The sequence below is a fragment of the Suncus etruscus genome, chromosome 19, assembly GCF_024139225.1.
Source record: "Suncus etruscus isolate mSunEtr1 chromosome 19, mSunEtr1.pri.cur, whole genome shotgun sequence".
Taxonomy (NCBI): Eukaryota; Metazoa; Chordata; class Mammalia; order Eulipotyphla; family Soricidae; genus Suncus; species Suncus etruscus.
In genome coordinates this window covers 16,080,833-16,099,237 of record NC_064866.1, presented here as the reverse complement: position 1 = coordinate 16,099,237, position 18,405 = coordinate 16,080,833, and the positions used below count along the sequence as shown (strand labels likewise).

Here is an 18,405-nt window from a genome sequence, read left to right as displayed (position 1 = left end):
GTTGGAGGATATAAGTACTAACTTCTATTAGAAACAAGAACACTTTTCTAATTCATAATATGCTCGATTACCTTTAGATTGATCCTCCATGAATAAATTCTAATCCAGATAGACTTCTTTACCTTAAAGCTTTGCTGGCTTAAGGTATCATTGTTGATTCATTATACTGCCACTTTTCTATCGGCAATGTAATACTTTTTATATCTGGATGGAGACAGTTTTAATGTGAGATACTGTTATCTTTAAATTAGTAGGATTTAGCTTTTCTGGGGAGAGCAAATTCATCAATGATGAATCCCTGGAGAAAGTATTGAAATAAAAATTCCACTCTTCCTGAGCTTTGTTCAGTTCATCAGTTATAAAACAGCTTTTGATAGGCCTAAGAACTTTTTCCTTTGTTTAAAAAATATAGCACGATGCTCAAAACCTTTCACTTTGAGTTACCGCAGGCTACAACTTTTGTGAGAAAATAATGAATGAAGAGGAAAAACTCCTGCTTCTTGTTCTGTCAGGCCCTGCTGCTTCTCCTCCTGCAGTAGCAAATCAATTAACTATATGTTCAGATAGAGATTCGAACTAAATGCTTTATTAATCATCGCTGATTATGTACATTCACTGTGGCCAACCATGCATGAATATGCATTATTTTTAGTTTTGTTTTGCCTTTTTTTTGTAGGGAAGATACAAATACAAGCATAAACCTAAGTGTTGTATGCAGGAGGACATCCTTTGGTACAATGCATAATTGAGCTTTTGCACTTTCAGATGACTTTTTAATGTTCCGTTTCCTGATATTTTAAATATATGTTAATATATACAACATTTTTTAAAGACACATAACTTTCTAACATGAAAGCAAATTGATGGTGGCAGTTGATGGTGAGTTAGAAGCTAGCTGATTTTAGGCCTCTTGCCTCTAGCACTTAACAGTAATATTACAAACAAGTAGACCTTATTTGATTTGGAAGTGAGCAGTAGAAGGTTCAGACAACAATAGTAGATAATGTACATATGCAGTTTTAACTAAAAGAAAAATTAGACTACAGTTTCCTTTATAAAATTGATTCTTCTATCTATACACAAAATTCTATATGAATCATATTAAAATGAGGACCTTTACTTACAACAAACTTAAAGATGAGTACATTATAATTAGAATACTGTTAGCTATGGAATGAATGCTTCCACAAGAAATGTGGAAAAATTATTGCAAAAGCAATATGGAAAAACATAAAACCATTATGTGTTTATTTAAGCCACATACTATCTATTACCCAGAAATTTCTCTCCCTCCTCTTCTTCTCCTTTCCTCTTTCTCTCATTACTATTAACCACCATTGGAATAATTTGAAATTATTGTAGTTTTTGCTTAACAACAATGTTCCCAAATCTTTCTCTCCACTTTTTGATGATGTGGAAATAATATATACTTTCAGTAGAAACTTTAGATTTCATAATTTTGATTATTTTTTATCTAACAAAATATAATTCAGTATTTGCTTGTAAAGCTGGGCAGCAGCAGTAAGACTGGCTTCCCATCAACCCATAATCAAGAAAGAAAATAGCTGTTGTATTGCAGGTGCTACTTTCATACAGTATTCAATAAAATGCACAGCACTGTATTACAAAATAGGCTTTGTTTTAGTTCAGTCTTATTTGGCCTACTTATCCCTTCCCAGAAATAAATTTACTCAGTGCCTTTCCCCATCTATGTTATTTAAGTGAACAACAAAAAGTACTTCCCCAATTATTCCAGTGCCTGAGGTGGTGGGTGGATGTGGGCTGTGACAGATCACTCGTTCTGGGAAACACTGCTAGGTAATTGTGCCCCACATGGGACCAACATAAGTTGTACCAGACACGTTTAGGGTAAGCTCCACTATCTATGTTTTTTCATAGATCTGGTGAATAAAATGCATTTTAACATATATTTTCACCTTACAATGGGTATATCAGGGCCTTGTATCAGAATAGGAGTCAGAATTGCTTATTGGATTATGTTTTTCTCTTTTTGCATGAAGAATGGTGTAAATAGGGAAAAATTATCCAGCCTTTGTGTAAAACAACATAGTTTTTTTTTTTATTCCAAATAAATGTTCCACAATCTTTATTACATTTTTAGGAAGAATTTGGTGGTGCTAAGATTAAAGATATGATTCAGAAAACAGAATAGTGGTTCAGTTTTTCACATAACTGGCTGCCTTGACTTATCTGAAAAAAAAAATCAGAGGTCATGTATTTCAACACTTTGCCATGTTTGGTCATTTTCAAGAATATATTAGGATTTAGAGATCCTTGATATAGAAGAGAAGTATCTTCTATAGAAGCGCATTGTATTCTGACAGAATTCCGTTTTGTGAACATGCATTCGCTACCTCATGAAGTGTAAATAGAATCCCAGGGGCATTTTTTTTGGCATCAAATGTAATCCCTAACACTTTTCCTGCTTCAGGAAATAGTCATTTCATAAAATAATGTCAAACCAGCATTATTTTTCTATGATGTGAAATATATGTGTATGCAAAGTATTGACAATTTTGTTTAATATTAATTTTTAACAAGATCACCACAATGCAGTATACTTTTATGCATAATTTTAGACTATTAATGTATTAAATATAGCAATTCAGGAAAACATCAAGGTATAGATATTAAGTATATAGTCTGGTTTAGTTGTATGTAAATAAATCTGGCATTCATAGCATTGTTTCCATTGGCTTGACTTGTTGACATAATTGCAGTAAATTGATAATGAGAGAAACAACCTTAGCTGTTTCCTCAGAAATATGTTCTGCTAATATAAATTTGAAATTACTGATGACTTAATTGGAACTTATTTTAAGTTTAGCTTAAGTACCCCCACTGACATATCTAAAGAACCAGAAAACTTATTTTTCTGGAGGGCATTATGCAACCCAGCAAGTAGAGGCCAGTATTTTGAAACAAGCGTGATTTTTTTTTTACCAAAGTATTTGCTAGGTCAGAGGTCAGGATGACCTTGAAGAGCTGTATTTTTCCAAACCTCCATCAGCTACATAAATGGATTTTATTCTGTAAGAAAGACAGAGGGTGTTTTTGCAGTCCTAGAAAAGAAAAGAGACAGCAATTCCAAGTTACAGGCAGACACAGGACATTAGGAATTCAGTGGTTGGTGTCTATCATCAACTGTACATGTCAGGAAAAGTGAAGATCAAAGGTTCTAGAAGAAAAGGACAAAATAAAGAGTATATATTTAAGATAATGAATAGTATGAGGGCATTTTTGTATTAACTTGAAATCACTTAGCATTTTTTTTCATGAAACAGATATCTGTCTAAATAAACTTTATAAAGTACAATTGAATAACCTTGAAATTTAGAGCCCTATGATGAGATTTTTGAATACTTGATGGAGTTTGGTTAAGCACGGTGATATTTTCTTGGACTTCTATTGGTATTTTTGTGTTTTTCATGCAAAATAAAATTTATTTTCTATACAAAGAAATCAATATTTTTACCATTTTCTTTTTCAGCTATTCTAGTAAATTGCAATCAACATTACTTACACTTTTTAAAGATATGTAGTAAGAATTTGAGCACAATAAAATAGAAATAGACAAGAACTTTGGGAAAGTACCTTTACTATTGACAAAAAAACATTTTTCAGGGTCTATAGCTGAATCTATGTCGTGCTAAAAACTTGATGAAAAGGAAAAACGCATCAATAAGTTTCAACTCTACACAAATCAAGCAAATGGTCTAATCACTATTGTTTTAAGTGAATGAGTTGTTTTACCATTATTAATTATGTTCTATTTCAACAAATATTTTAATTAACATTTGTATATTAATGCATTTATATATAATAATAGTGCTCTTATAATCTTCTAAATGACTTAAAGAATCTGATACCTAGACTAGTGGTCCAGAATGAATTAGGCTTTGTTACAGTACATGAACCAATCTCAAGACATTTTTGTTGATAATATTTATGGATTTATATTGTCAAATTTTTCTCTTCTCTGATCTAACCTATCTTATTTGTGTGCTTTCCTTTTAGAAACTGCCGAGTTTTGGACCTTATCTTGAGCAGCGCAAAAAAGTCATAGCAGAGAACAAGATTAAATTGAAAGAAAAAAATGCAGCTTTGCCACCATTCGTGAGAAACCATTTTATCCCCAAAAAGCCAATTCCTGCTATCAAGGTAAATATTAAACTGAATATAAATTTAAAAGTCTGTTTTATTATTTAAATGCACAACATAACTCGAATGTTTGTATATTTAAAGATATTGTTTATTTTGTTTCAAATATATACTGAAAACTGGAGACTGGAGTAATAGTACAGCAGATAGGTTATTTGTCTTGTATCCCTTGACCATAAGAGGTGCCTGGCTTCAAACTATGGCAAGCCAAATGCTGCTCTGAGCCTTCTAGGAGTGAGTTCAGAGCCAGGAGTAACCTCTGTGCTTCACTGGTATGGTCCAAATATTAGTACCTATTGTGACTAAATTTTTTTCTATATATGGTGTGTGTGTGTGTGTGTGTGTGTGTGTGTGTGTGTGTGTGTTTGGGCAGGAGAAGGGCAAACTGGTGGCACTCAGGGGTTATTCCATGCTCACTGCTCAGAAATTATGCCTAACAAGCTCAGGGAAACTTCTGGGATGTTGGATTCAAACCTGGTTTGCCGCGTACAAAGCAAACACTCTACCAGCTATGCTATCACTCCAACCTCTGGTTCATCCATTTTTTAATTAAATAAATAATTTTTATTTTTGACCAAAGTAAAATTACAAGTCTTTCACAGTAATATTTTAGGTTCATCATTTTTTAAATGTTTTCTACATTTTAGAATATAAGAGAGCAAGTATGCATTAGATGGGAATTTTTGTATTTAACATGCCTGGAATTCTTTGTCTTTGAGATGAATTCTTTTTCTTCTCATAGAAAATTTAAAAAGGTTTTATTTTAAAATTAAATCTAAGTGATATAGAATATTAAATAATCAACATGGAACAACAATATCAGCATGTGATACCATATATTTTGGATCAACTTTCTCCAGTTTGGCTTCTGAAAAGTCTCCCGGGAGATCATTTTATGGATCATAGCAAAAATCTGGGCCTCCATTCTCTCTGGTCTTGCCATCACCCAATGTAGTTTTTAATGACAGACTCAATCTATTCCATTGACTAATAATATTCTCACATTTTTATTTTCTTTTTCAAGCATAAGCTAAAATCTTGCTCCTACGAGGTTTTTGGTGAACTTCCTTCTGGTCATCTAGTAGACTATTAAAAATCTGTTTTATAAATGAGAGTGAAAAATGTGCCTTATGCTAAAAAAAATAGTTTTTAGTCTTTTTGTTTGTTTGTTTTTCTTTTTGGGGTCACATTCAGTGGCACTCAGGGGTTATGCTTGACTCTGCACTCAGAAATCGCTCCTGGCTCAGGGGACCATATTGGATGCCTGGGATCAAACCTGTTTTTATCCTGGGTCAGCTTTTCTGTAACAAAATACAAAAGTGATTTTATTCTAGAATGAAATATGAAAATGGTTACGTATAAATTGCAGTAGCACTATAGTGCCCTAATATTAAAATGGACACTTAACCAAAATACTAGCCTCTGTAATCTCCTGGGCTATGCCCTTTAAATTATGTATTTGCCACAAAAGTTTTTGAACTGAACACTGATTGAAAATAGGAGGCCAGGGCCTACAACTTTCATGGCCTTCCATATGCTTCATGTTTGGGTATGATTAATATATGATTTGTAATTAAGTGGAAATGTTTATAGCACTTTTTCCTTAATTAGAATTAAGTGTAAGATCTCCATTTTTTCAAATGTATAAAAATTTTAAAGAAATACGTTATTTATATTTGAAATTATAAAGTGTCAGGCAATAATAAAAGTATTCTGACCTTTTCTCAATTTTATTTTACTTCAGGAAATATATTGATAACCTAGAAGTAAAACAACTGTTAACAAATAAAAGCCAAATGTAATTGAATTAAAGCTATTCAATCACTAGGCCGAATAAAATATTCAGCTCAATAGCGTTAAGTAAGACACAGAAATGCCAAGTCAGGAAATTGAACACTTTTAGAATATCAAGGATTTAAAATTTTACATGTTGTATTTCCATTCTATGTTGATCCCCCTTTAGATGTCTCTAATGAAACATTCTAAGTATTACATGCTACATAAACAAGCCTCCTGATGCCATAGATGACATCTTTCTAACACTAAGACCAAAGAGTACCAACACATTAAAAGAACTATTATGGTTAATTTTCTTTTTTGCCAGTGTTCCATACTATTAATATTTTGAGAAAGAAAGTATACCTTGTCATAAAGCATTCTGGTACCTGATATGTTGGGGAATTGTGGTGGTAGTGGGGAGAAATCATTTTCTATGATTATAAGTGTAACTACTCCTTTTAATAATTTGGAATTATATTTGTTATACAGATAGTTCCTTCCTTCATCTTCCTTTCTAAAAGGCTTCTGTTGAGTGGAGAAAAACAGGAGTCTGAGAAAGAAGGTTCAAATGTCTATTATTGTCTCTAGAACTATTTTAATATTTTGCTATCTTGGCTTCAGTATCATACATAGAGATATGTAATATAGTGATATAGATGGAGATATACGACATATATTTATGATATATAGATGGAGATATATGATTGTACTTTTAATTAAAGATGTTATCCTCTAAATACACTTTCACTCATATTTAACTATGATACATCATTTTCCAAAGATTTTCAGATTATTTCTCTAAAAGTAGCCATCTCCTAGAGTTTAAGTGCTTACACTTAACTATAACATAAAGGGTTATTTGCACTATAATATTAGTTACAGTTAGTTATATCAGGTATAGTTATTCCTAAATAGAAAATATAAATCATCATATAATTTACATGTTTTTATTTTAATGTGGTCAGTCTACTTCTTAAGTAATAATTTAATGAAAAATGTGATGAATTTCATTATTTACTTTATATTCAAATTTTTCAACCTCTCAAAATATATTAAAAATTTTCAAAGGTTAATTCAGCTAGAAGAATTTTCTGGGGAGGCCGCACTTGGGGGGTGTTCAGGGGTCACTCTTGCCTCTACTCTCAAAAATCACTTCTGGCAGGACCATATGAGATGCTGGGAATTGAACCCAGGCAAACACCTTACCACTGTGCCATCGCTCTGGCCCCTCAGGTAGAAGAATCAGGCTTGGTTATTATAAGTGTAGTCAACTTTTGTAAGAAAATATTCTGTCTCAGGGGCCAATTGATAATTTGCTGGTAGGGAATTTGCCTTGCATGTGGCCTACTTGGGTTCAATTTTTGGCTTACATATGGTCCTGTGAGCACAAGCAGGAGAAATTCTTGAGTACAATATAAAGAATGTAAGCCCTAAGCACATTTAGATTTGGCATTAAGCAATCAATAAATCAATTATTATGCTTATTGTTAAGAATTTTTTATTTACAAATAATGAGCCTGAGAGACAGCTCACTGAACTATATAGTGCAAATCTCCAACACCATACATAGTTCCCCAAGAACCAATGAGAATACCCTATCACAGACCTATAAATAGTTCCTGAACACCACCATGTATGTCCTCAAAACAAGAAAGTAAATTAAACAAACAAACAAACAAAAAAATATATATATATAAATAAAAACCTCCAAAGAAGTACAGACAATAAATTAAATCATCATGAATAAAAAGCAGGATATGGAGCCAGGGAGATAACACAGTGGTAGGGCATTTGCCTTGCAAGCAGCCGACCCAGAACCAAAGGTGGTTTGAATCCCGGCATCCCATATGGTTCCCTGTGTCTGCCAGGAGCGATTCTGAGCAGATAGCCACGAATAACCCCTGATTACCGCCAGGTGTGCTCCCTCCCCCCCCTCAAAAAAAAAACATAAAACAAAAACATAACAAAGAAGTAGGATATATTTTATGATTTACTACTATTGTTTTCCAGTTGCATTTAATAAAGCTGAGGTTTGTTTTTTGTGTGTGTTATTTTACTAAGTAGTCAGGGGAAATAATGAAAATGAAACCCTTTACTAAGTTTCTAAGATTTTAGTAAAATATGCTTAAATAATTAATATGTATTCCGTACATTGGAATGGAAGTACTTAGCCACATGCTCATAGTTCATGATTTTTAGTCATTGCACAAATTTGCTTCAGTTAACTAATTTATCAAATGAAAATTAATGGCTAGTAAAATTGGCCTAGTAAGGTCATTAATAAATACTATGTAAAATGCTTTTAGCATGGTACCTATACCAAATATATATTAAAGGTTAAAGTGATCTTTTATTTCCATTTTCTCCAATAAACAAAAAAAATGCAATTAGAAAGAAACACTGGTTGGATGTTTCAGATATATTTCGTTATTGGCTGCAGTCATAGTGGGTTTTTTTCCCCTTTCTTTTGTTTGGAATTTCTCAAGAGTTGCTCAGGAGGTGAGTGGTTTTATTGATGAATTTTAGTAAATCCTGGTGATGGCTAAATGAGTCTTAGGATACTGTACTGTTCAGATACTATGGTAGTGGAGCTTTACCCATGTTACTATAAAAGTGAGCAGCATGGCAGTGATTATGAAATCTTAGGGTCATACTCAGCCAGTAATATTTGGGGTGACCATAGTTTCAAAGATGGAATCCAAGTCTAGTGCATACTAAACAAGAAACTTTACTGCCATACTATATGCAAGCCCCTGTTTTTTAAATCTTTGTTGCATATCTACCACTAGATAAGTAATGTGTCAGGAACTAGAACTCTTCTATACAAAAAGTAAAAATCAAAACTATCTGTCCTTATGAAGAGAGGAATCAGAATAAGTGGGGAACAGGGGCAACAAGTCTTTTAAAAGAGACATATTAAGCAAATAAAGTATATTTGTAAAATAGAAGTGTTTTCTTAGGTATAAGATATATGGCTCTCTTTCATATAAGAGCTGATTAAGAGATCAAGGAAGGCTTCTCTATGTAAGTGCATGTACGGAGACCAATAATGAGGCAGTGGTTATAGGATGAGAGAAAAATTCATGTTCTTGATAATCAATAATGTGGCCTGGTTTGAATAAGAGATCATGTGTATGCTGATAGAGGCAGATAGTACTTTGACAAATACTTGGCACTTTTTTCTAAAACTTAAATATTCTCATTATGTACTGATACTTAAATAATTGACAATAGGGTACAAAAATAATTAAATTTTTGATGATCTTACAGCTATGTTGCAGGAAAAAAAGGACAATAGATCATGGTGTGTTCTCAATTTTTTAAGTTTAAATTATTTTTTTAGTTTGGGATAAAAAGAAACTTAGACTTGAGAATAAACAAATGAACTCAAAGAAAGTTTGGATCTATGTGACAAGATATAAAGGAAAAAAAAAATGGAGCCGGAGTGGTGGTGCAAGCAGTAAGGTGTCTGCCTTGCGCACGCTAGCCTAGGATGGATGGCATTCGATCCCCGGCATCCCATATGGTTCCCAACCCAAGACCAATTTCTGAGCACATAGCCGGGAGTCACCTCTGTGCATCACCAGGTGTGCCCCCCCCAAAAAAATAAACAACTAACAAATAAATAATTACTGCATGTTGACTACCTACTTTGTGCTAAACACAGGATAGAAGATTTGGTGGATTTTCTTATATCATTCTTGTTAGACTAACAAACTCTAACAGTGTAGACAGTCCTGGGGCAACAAATGAGATGTATTTAATGAAACAGAATAATAAGTAGAATATCAGGAATTGGAGAATACAAAAAATGGGGATTTCTTAGAAATGAAGAAGCAGTCTTGCAGCAGAGTTCTGTTCACTTTGGCAGCAACATCCTGAACTATGTTTCATTCTTTCCTTCACATGTAACCACTGAGATTCTTGCCATCCCTTTGCAAAACTTGATCATATTTACCTGTGATGTGTTCCTCATTCATCTAGCAATTATGAATGTACCCCATTAAATTTTAGTCCTAATTTCATCACTAGTAACATGGTAGTTAGCAGAATGAAACTCACTAGCACTTTATATGGAGACAAAAATAAACAAATAAACAAGGGAACATATACTCTATAGATGTCCTAAATGCTGGGAAATACAGCACATTTTGGAAAATAGAAAATACTGTAAAACTTGGTCTGTAAGTGTCTTTTCAACTAAATAACGTTTTAGCAAATACATTTTTTTTATAAAATGAGAGATTAAAGGGTGACCGGAGAGATAGCATGGAGGTAAGGCGTTTGCCTTGCATAAAGAAGGTCGGAGGTTCGAATCCCGGCATCCCATATGGTCCCCCGAGCCTGCCAAGGAGTGATTTCTGAGCATAAAAGCTAGAAGTAACTCCCAAGTGCTGCGGGGTGTAACCCAAAACCCAACCCCCCCAACAAAGGAGAAAGATGAAAGGATGTGAATATCTGGAAAGAGAATATTTCATTCGAAATAAAGAGAATGTGAAAAGACCCAGAAATAAGAAAGTCTTTGGCAAGAAACCATTGAGTTTTGAGTTGAAAGTTTTGAAAAGAAAGACTGTCAGGATACAACTCAATTTTGCAAAAGATCATTTTGAGTATGGTACTAACATGATCTCTGGATGAACAATGGACAGACATAGCAAGGAGACCAGTTAAAAGACTATTGTAATAATACAGGATTAACTTTAGAGGCAGGAAAACAAATACTAGTTAATGTTAGAAGGATTAAACCCCCTTGTTTTGAATAAATTGATGTGTGTAAATTATTGTCTATAGCACAGTGATATTCAAATATAGAAACATGGTTATTGTTGCTTTTCAATGATCCCCTTTTCACTCTGTACATTGTTTCAGATCCCATCTGAATGATGATAATGATGAGTGTGTGTGTGTGTGTGTGTGTGTGTGTGTGTGTTCAGTTGCCATTGAAGTGAATAGTCACATTTCCTTTAATATAATTAATTCCATCTCTGTATATGAATCAAACATCATTTTGGGGATCGCGTTGCTTTTTTATTTCCTAACACACAGCTAGGCACAGTTTTGTCTTTTCTCTGATGTTTTATTAATATTTTCATGTTTTCCCCTATGGTACTGCTTCTGTTCTTGACATATCATTTGTCCTTCCTTTTTTTCCTGGAGGGCCTAAATTACATGTTTGCATGCTTAATATTTTCTCTGTCTACCCATCTGTTTATTTTAGCTTGTTTTCTTTCCTTTTCTCTGCTGGCCTCTTTATAGATTCCCCTGTTCAGTAGTTTAAACTCCATGACACTGTTTTGTTTATTCTCTGAGCTAGCAAAGAATATTATTCCCCATCTGCTAGAAAGGGCCCTAGTGCCCTACAAAGTGAACTAAGTCCCTCTTGTCTGAACAAGTTTTCCAGTCATGCATTCAAGTTTCTAATCGTCCCATCTTCCCTGCTTATAAATGGGGCAATATTATTTCTAAGCAAGCCATGCTCAATAAATCTCATCTTTTGTTCTCTTTCCCTATCAAATAATCTCAGATAAGTTTTACTGGTTTGTTGCTCTAGAGGTAGACAGTTTCACTCTCAGTAGTTCAGTGTTTATTGAGTATTTGCTATGTGACTAGCAGTGTGCTAAGGACTAGATTAGTGTACAAAGACATACAAGATATGTTCGTAGTTTCAGGAATGCTTCCCATCTCAGTGGAAATGTAGCACTAACATACATTTATTATTCACTCAACAGCAACTCAGGAATTGTGCTAGAAACTAGGAATAAAACATGAATATTAAAAGGAAAGAAATCTATCCTTACGGAGCTCATATTCTAACAAGGGAAAAAGACACATGTTAAAAATTATTTACAGTTCAATCAAATATGTACAAAATGCTCTGGGAAAACAGAGGAGTGAAAGGGATTAGTTCTGCCTTTGGTAATTGTGGAAAGCTTCACAGAGTTGGTGATATTTAACATGGAGTTTAATAAATTAGTGTTAATTAAGCAGAGAATTAATAATGAAAGCTAATATTTATAGAGTACTTATGTGGTTTCTGGCACAGTTCTCCGTGATTATGAACTAACTCATTTAATCCTCATAGTAACCCTACCAGGTACCCATATTTTCCTCATTTTACTGATTAATTCATTGATAAACAGAGAGGTTAAATAACTTCACCAAGATCACGCAGCTAGAAAGATATCCAATCAAGACATGTTTCTCAAATCTAGAATTAAAAATTAAGCTATGAATCACTCTTTCTTGCTACTTTACATAAAAGAAAAATAAGGAGAAAAGATAGCTTGTTAAGTAAATAAGTGTTTTCAGTCTAATGTTCATACAATATATAGACTAATAAACAGCTAGGGGACCTTAAATCCAATATATAATATTTGAATCAACTAGATAGTACATCAAACTGGTAAGGTCATTATTTTTCTCTAGGAATTCACAGAAGAACTAATTAAAACCTAATTAATAATAATAAATTAAGAGCTAATAAAGAACTAATAAAGCAATAATGAGGTAATGAATCTAGCTTTCTTCATCATTGAGATGTAAAAGAACACATTATGTAAAAGAGAAAGAGAATGTCCTGATTAAACTGCTAAGAATTTTGCTTAGAGCACTTAGAGTGGTGATTTCCAGTGTAAATACTATGTATAGGCATCCAGGAGAAGCAACTCCTAGGCAGTCAATGTGTTTTCTAGCTTCATCTTGCCTACTTAGAAGCTCAAAGGTGGTCTAAAGGTTCTAACTCTACCCATTGTCTGAGGGTTGTGTGACAACCTCATATCCAATTGACTTTCTCCTTTTTAGTCCTATATCCTAATTTCCATTTCAGAATGGTAACACTGGGCCTATTTATTTCCATGTGATAAATTTGTGTGTTCTGTAAAGGAGACATTAAGAAGTAGAAGGGTATATAGCCAAGCAGGTATAAGAACCAAAGGGGGAAGAACAACATAAAACGAGAACACCTCCTGCAATAATGTTAAAGGTCTCCTTCAATAAAATGAACCAGGACCTTCTGAGAAAAGAACCTGACATATTCCACAGATGTATTTGTACTAGAGAAAAGACACCAAATAGGAGACAGGTCTGTCTCTTCATGGAACGTAACTGATATGTACTAATTTGGCCCAGTTCAATGAGAAAAGCCCTTTATTCCCAGGCAGCTTATAATAGAGACTTGAAAGTCAGCCAAGACTTATAAAGTTCTCTGAATGCTTCCCTCTTCAGTTGATATATATGAGAATGAATTCTCATTCTCTTTATGGAGTAAGGAATGTTTCTGTAATGTCTTTGAATTTCTGGTTAGGAAAATAAATGGTTTAGGGACACTACTGATGTTTTCATCTCTTTTTTTCCTGCTGCTTCTAGTAAGAGATGAACTGTATCTCATAAGGCTGGCAAGACAGTGTTGGCAGGAGACCAGTCATCCTGATCTAGTGGTTTACTATTTCAATTGAATTGTAAGAGGAAGGAGAAAAGTACTTAGATAAAACTGTAAGAACATATTAGATACTATGAAGCATAAAGGGGATGGCACCAAAAGAAAAATAGTGAGCTGGTATCAGAGAAATAGTCTGTGGGACAACAATATTATCCAGTGTCCACAGGCCAATAAAGAGCAAGTAAAATATTATCAAACTCAAGTTTAAATTCATGAACAGAAATTGGTTAAAATTATTTCTGATATCTTCTGGAGGGATATTTTGACATTCAGTTCCTAGCTGAAATATGACAACAGAAGGATAGATATAGTTTGGAATTAATCCGTCTAATCAAAGAGTTGGGGGAGGAGCAGTATGTGTCAAAAAGATATAAAATATTTGGAAAACTACAAACCTGAAGTGTAGAAGAAGCAGCTGCAGGAAAGGAAAAAGAGAGGAAAACAGAAACGCTGTGCTGGGGCTACATCAGACACCTCATAACCAGTTGGTTAATATGGATAGTCAAGAAAGAGCAGCACTGTAAGACTTACAGATATCAAATGAAAATCTCACTTGAGTAAGAAAAACAATCTGACAAATTATTAAACTGCTATGTTTAATATTTAATCTCACAACACAGAATATGATCATTAAAAGGGATTATAATCACAACATAAAATTAGCTAATATATGGGGTTGGGGCGATAGTTTAATGGTAAGGCATTTGCCTTGTGTACGGCTGACCCAGGAAGGACCTCAGTTTGATCCCCGGTGTCCCTTATTGTCCCCCAAACCAGAAGCGATTTCTGAGCACATACCAGGAATAACCCCTGAATGTCACCGGGTGTGAGCAAAAAAAAAAAAAAAAGGTTCATATGAACAAATTCATACGAAGCATATTGATAAGGTGTGATACTTCAGAAATTAGACTGTGTCTCACTTTTTGATCCTAAACTTTATCAAGCAGAAATATTAACTAATATTACTTTTTTTAATGCTTTTTATAGAAGCCCGAGAGACAACACAGCAGTAGGGCATTTGACTTCTGCTTGGCTGACCCAGGATGGACCTGGGTTTGATTCCCAGCATCCAATATGGTCCCCTGAGCTTGCCAGATGTGATTTCTGAGCACAGAGCCAGGTGTAACCCCTGAGAGCCACCGTTGGGTGTGGCCCCCCCCAAAAATGCTTTTTTATAATCTTGGGTCAGAGAGATAGTATAGCAGGAAAGGCACTTGTATGTGACTTACCCAGGTTACATGTTCTAGCACCCCATAAAAAATGAAATAATAAAATAAATTTTTTTAGAGAGTTGGGAAGTGATAGAACAAATACATGCTTTACTTAAAAAAAAGTTATATCACTTTCCCAATAATCACCTCCACACATAAGCTTTTCCACTAAACAGAGATGACGACAGCAGATTACTTGACCTTTGTGCATCCAGCCCTGCTTGGAATAATAAAAATGGTTTCCCAATCTTCACATATGTGTTTCCAAGATTCACTAGATTCGACATTTGTATTTTATTGGTTATGTATTTATTTTCAGCAATTCCAAATTCTAGAATATGTACTTCAGGGTATTTACAAATTATGGATGCTATCCTTAAAGCTTTGGATTTCAAACAAATGTCCATATTATCAGTCATATTGAGTGGTAGTTTATTTTCTCTGATACACTTTCTAAGATTTATTTCAAATAGTTGTCATTTTTTTTTACATTTTTTTTAAGATTTTTTTTTATTTTGATCATAGTGTCTTACATATTGTTGACAATAACATTTTAGGTGTCATTTTTAATTCTCTTCCAAATAAAAAGAACATATATAATTTCCCTGATAATAATGATGAAATATAATTTCCCTGAGAATATGATGAAGGATTAAATTTATTGTACTAATAACTTCTAGAGGCTCTAAGAACCTTATTTTATTTAATTACATATTAGACAATGATAGTTTAAAAATGACAACAGTAAGTGCTATATAGAGTAAAAAGCATATTTTAAATTCACAGCTTGTGTTCATGCATCTTAGAAAAATACTAGAGTATGCATTGCTTCTTTTGAATAAACTTTATAAGTTTGGTGACTTTCTAGAAAATCACCTGTTTATCTTTTGAGGATTACTGGTGTTATCAGTCTTGTCATATTCTAATGCAATGAAATAACCATTTTGTTTGCTTTCTATACTTTTTCAACACTACTTTTTTTACATGTAAAGAATTTTTATAGTCAGTGTGATCTCAAATGTATATTGTCTGAAAATGTTAAATATACACAGTAATATTAACTATGACTTTTATAATGTGATCAAATCTTTCTCTCATTAATAAAAAATGTTTACCTCATAGTTGTTTTGATTTGCATCTCTCTGATGATTAGTGATGTGGAGCATTTTTTCATGTGTCTTTTGGCCATTTGTATTTTTTGTCAAAGTGTCTGTTCATTTCTTCTCCCCATTTTTGATGGGGTTAGATGTTTATTTCTTGTAAAGTTCTGTCAGTACCTTGTATATTTTGGATATTAACCCCTTATCTGATGGGTATTGGGTGAATAGTTTCTCCCACTCAGTTGGTGGCTTTTGTATTCTGGGCACTATTTCCTTTGAGGAAATAGAGATTGGCACACATCAGAAAAAATGAAAACAAGCAGTGCTGGCGGGGATGTGGAGAGAAAGGAAGTCTTATTCATTGTTGGTGGGAATGCTGTCTGGTCCAACCTTTGTGGAAAGCTATATGGAGATTTCTCCAAAAGCTGGAACTTGAGCTCCCATATGATCCAGCTATACCACTCCTAGGGATATATCCTAGGAACACAAAAACACAATACAAAAATCCCTTTCTCACATCTATATTCATTGCAGCATTGTTTACAATAGCCATACTCTGGAAACAGCCGAGATGCCCCTCAACAGATGAATGGTTAAAGAAACTATGATACATATACACAATGGATTATGCAGCCATCAGAAGAGATGAAGTCGTAAAATTTTCCTATACATGGATGTATATGGAATATATTATACTGAGTGAAATAAGTCAGAGGGAGAGAGATAAACACAGAATGGTCTCCCTCATCTATGGGTTTTGAGAAAAATGAAAAACATCCATGTAATGATTCTCAGAGATGAAATAGAGGAGGACTGGAGGGTCCAGCTCCTGACATGAAGCTCACCAGAGGGATCATTTAGTGTAGTCACAAAAATAATTGCACTGAGAACTATCATAACAGAATGTGGCTTAATGAGGGAAGTAGAAAGCCTGTCTAGAGTACAGGCTGGTGTGGGTGGGGAGAAAGGACACTTGGGATATTGGTCATGGGAATGTTGCACTGGTGAAGGATTTTATATGTATATATATATTAAAAAATCAAAAAAAAAAGGAAAAGAAAAGATAAGGCCTCCCAATTCTTACCACAGGCTGTGTTCTTTACACTGACTGTATAGAAAGAGGAGATACAGTAAATGTACCCCATAGACACCTCAACACAGGCCCTTTGCCTGGTCTGTATTGTGAATTGGGGGACAAAAAATGTTTAGTAAGTCAGTAAGTACCAATAGCTATGTTCTTAAGATTATACTTTATGTCATAGATAAATAAGATATATTTATTTTAAAAAATATGTTAGTGCCCCATAATGTGATCTGCAAAAGATAAAGACATATTGCACAAAACACAAAACAAATACTAAGACTCATAGGGAGAAAAATGAAAAATATTTATAACATGACTTAAAACATACTACAAAAAATAAGTCAGCATGTTTATTTTTCATAATCCTTCAACATTTATTTTTATCTTAAGTATCAGTTACGTAAACCTTTTTGACTATAAAATAGGAAAGATTTAAATGAGAAACTGCATAAAAGGACAGCATTGACCTTATCACATAGCATGACTCAAAAATAATAGATACAACCTTGAAGTTCATCAAAGAAAAATATAAAGTAAATGGAAAGGGGAATCAGATATGATAAAGGAAAGGAAGGAAAAGACAGAGAAATATCTTCAATTTGATAAGGAAAGAAGGGAGAAATGAAGAAATTTTTTGCAGGATGTACAGAATGTTTTAGAGTAGATATAGAAAGGAAGAAGATTTTGGACATAGGTCTGCATTTAAAATGAAATTCCAGAGAAAATGTTATCAGGTGTGTTCATTGTGAAGCATGTATCCATATATCTAAATATCATGGCTTTTGCAAACAAGACATGATTGTAAAAATATATTGATATAAATCTTTGAATTCTAGCTTAGTCAGATAGTTTACAGAGAGCCAGAGATACCACAGCAAGTAGGGTACTTGCCTTCCATAAAACTAACTCATTTCTGTCTCCAGAGTCCCATATTGTTTCCCCAAGCACTACTAGGAGTAATTGCTGAAATCAGAGCCAGGAGTAAACTCTAATAAGCAAGTGTGGTCAAAACATAAACAAACAACAACAACAATAACAAATCCATCTTAGAGATTTCTGAGCAAGTAGAGAGAAATTTTATGTATGCTGTATCGATAATATTGCGTAGTTCAGAATTGGAAGCAAAACTTATGAGATTTATCAAATAGACTCTTACAAGTGCATTAAATGTAATATGGAGAGGGGAGTGAAAGAAGATTGGTAAAAGGGTAAAAGCATATCTCTGGCATGTAGAAGCCTTTGTTTTATTGCAAATTTAGCTGATCTTCCAAGCCTTGAACCTAGCCAACACAGACAAGCTGAGAATAGCAGAGAATGAAACTGATCCCTGCATGGCGTTTGGGAAGGTACCACCCAGCAAATGCGAGTAATGATAAAAGAATTTTAAATGGTTAAAGGTTATAGCAAACAAGGAAAGTGGGTTCAAATGATAATACACATCCAAAACTCAGAATACTTGACAACAAAAAAGGTGTTGTCATAGGAAGAAGTTAGAGCAAAATAAAACTCTAAAATCTCAAGTCTTTGTGACTGGAAATACTTTAAGGCTACCTCTCAAACTAAGAAACCAGAAGGAAGATATAGTTTTTTTGGTACTGATGGCAAGGTAAG

At 33.7% G+C, this 18,405-nt stretch overlaps 2 protein-coding genes and 1 non-coding gene across 3 annotated transcripts in view; 2 read left to right on the top strand and 1 right to left on the bottom strand.

The window, feature by feature from the left end:
- The window catches only part of PTBP2 (polypyrimidine tract binding protein 2), a 954,659-nt gene that overhangs the window by 507,859 nt on the left and 428,395 nt on the right, over positions 1-18,405 (bottom strand). The gene's annotated exons all lie outside the window — the stretch shown is intronic.
- DPYD (dihydropyrimidine dehydrogenase) overlaps positions 1-18,405 on the top strand; it is a 934,958-nt gene that overhangs the window by 905,155 nt on the left and 11,398 nt on the right. The window contains exon 21 of the mRNA XM_049765668.1: positions 4,039-4,182. Coding sequence (XP_049621625.1) covers positions 4,039-4,182 — 144 coding nt within the window. The remainder of the gene's footprint in view (positions 1-4,038; positions 4,183-18,405) is intronic.
- LOC125997777 (small nucleolar RNA SNORA51) lies at positions 16,778-16,910 on the top strand. Its single transcript, XR_007491796.1, has one exon. It is a non-coding gene; the product is annotated as a small nucleolar RNA SNORA51 (small nucleolar RNA).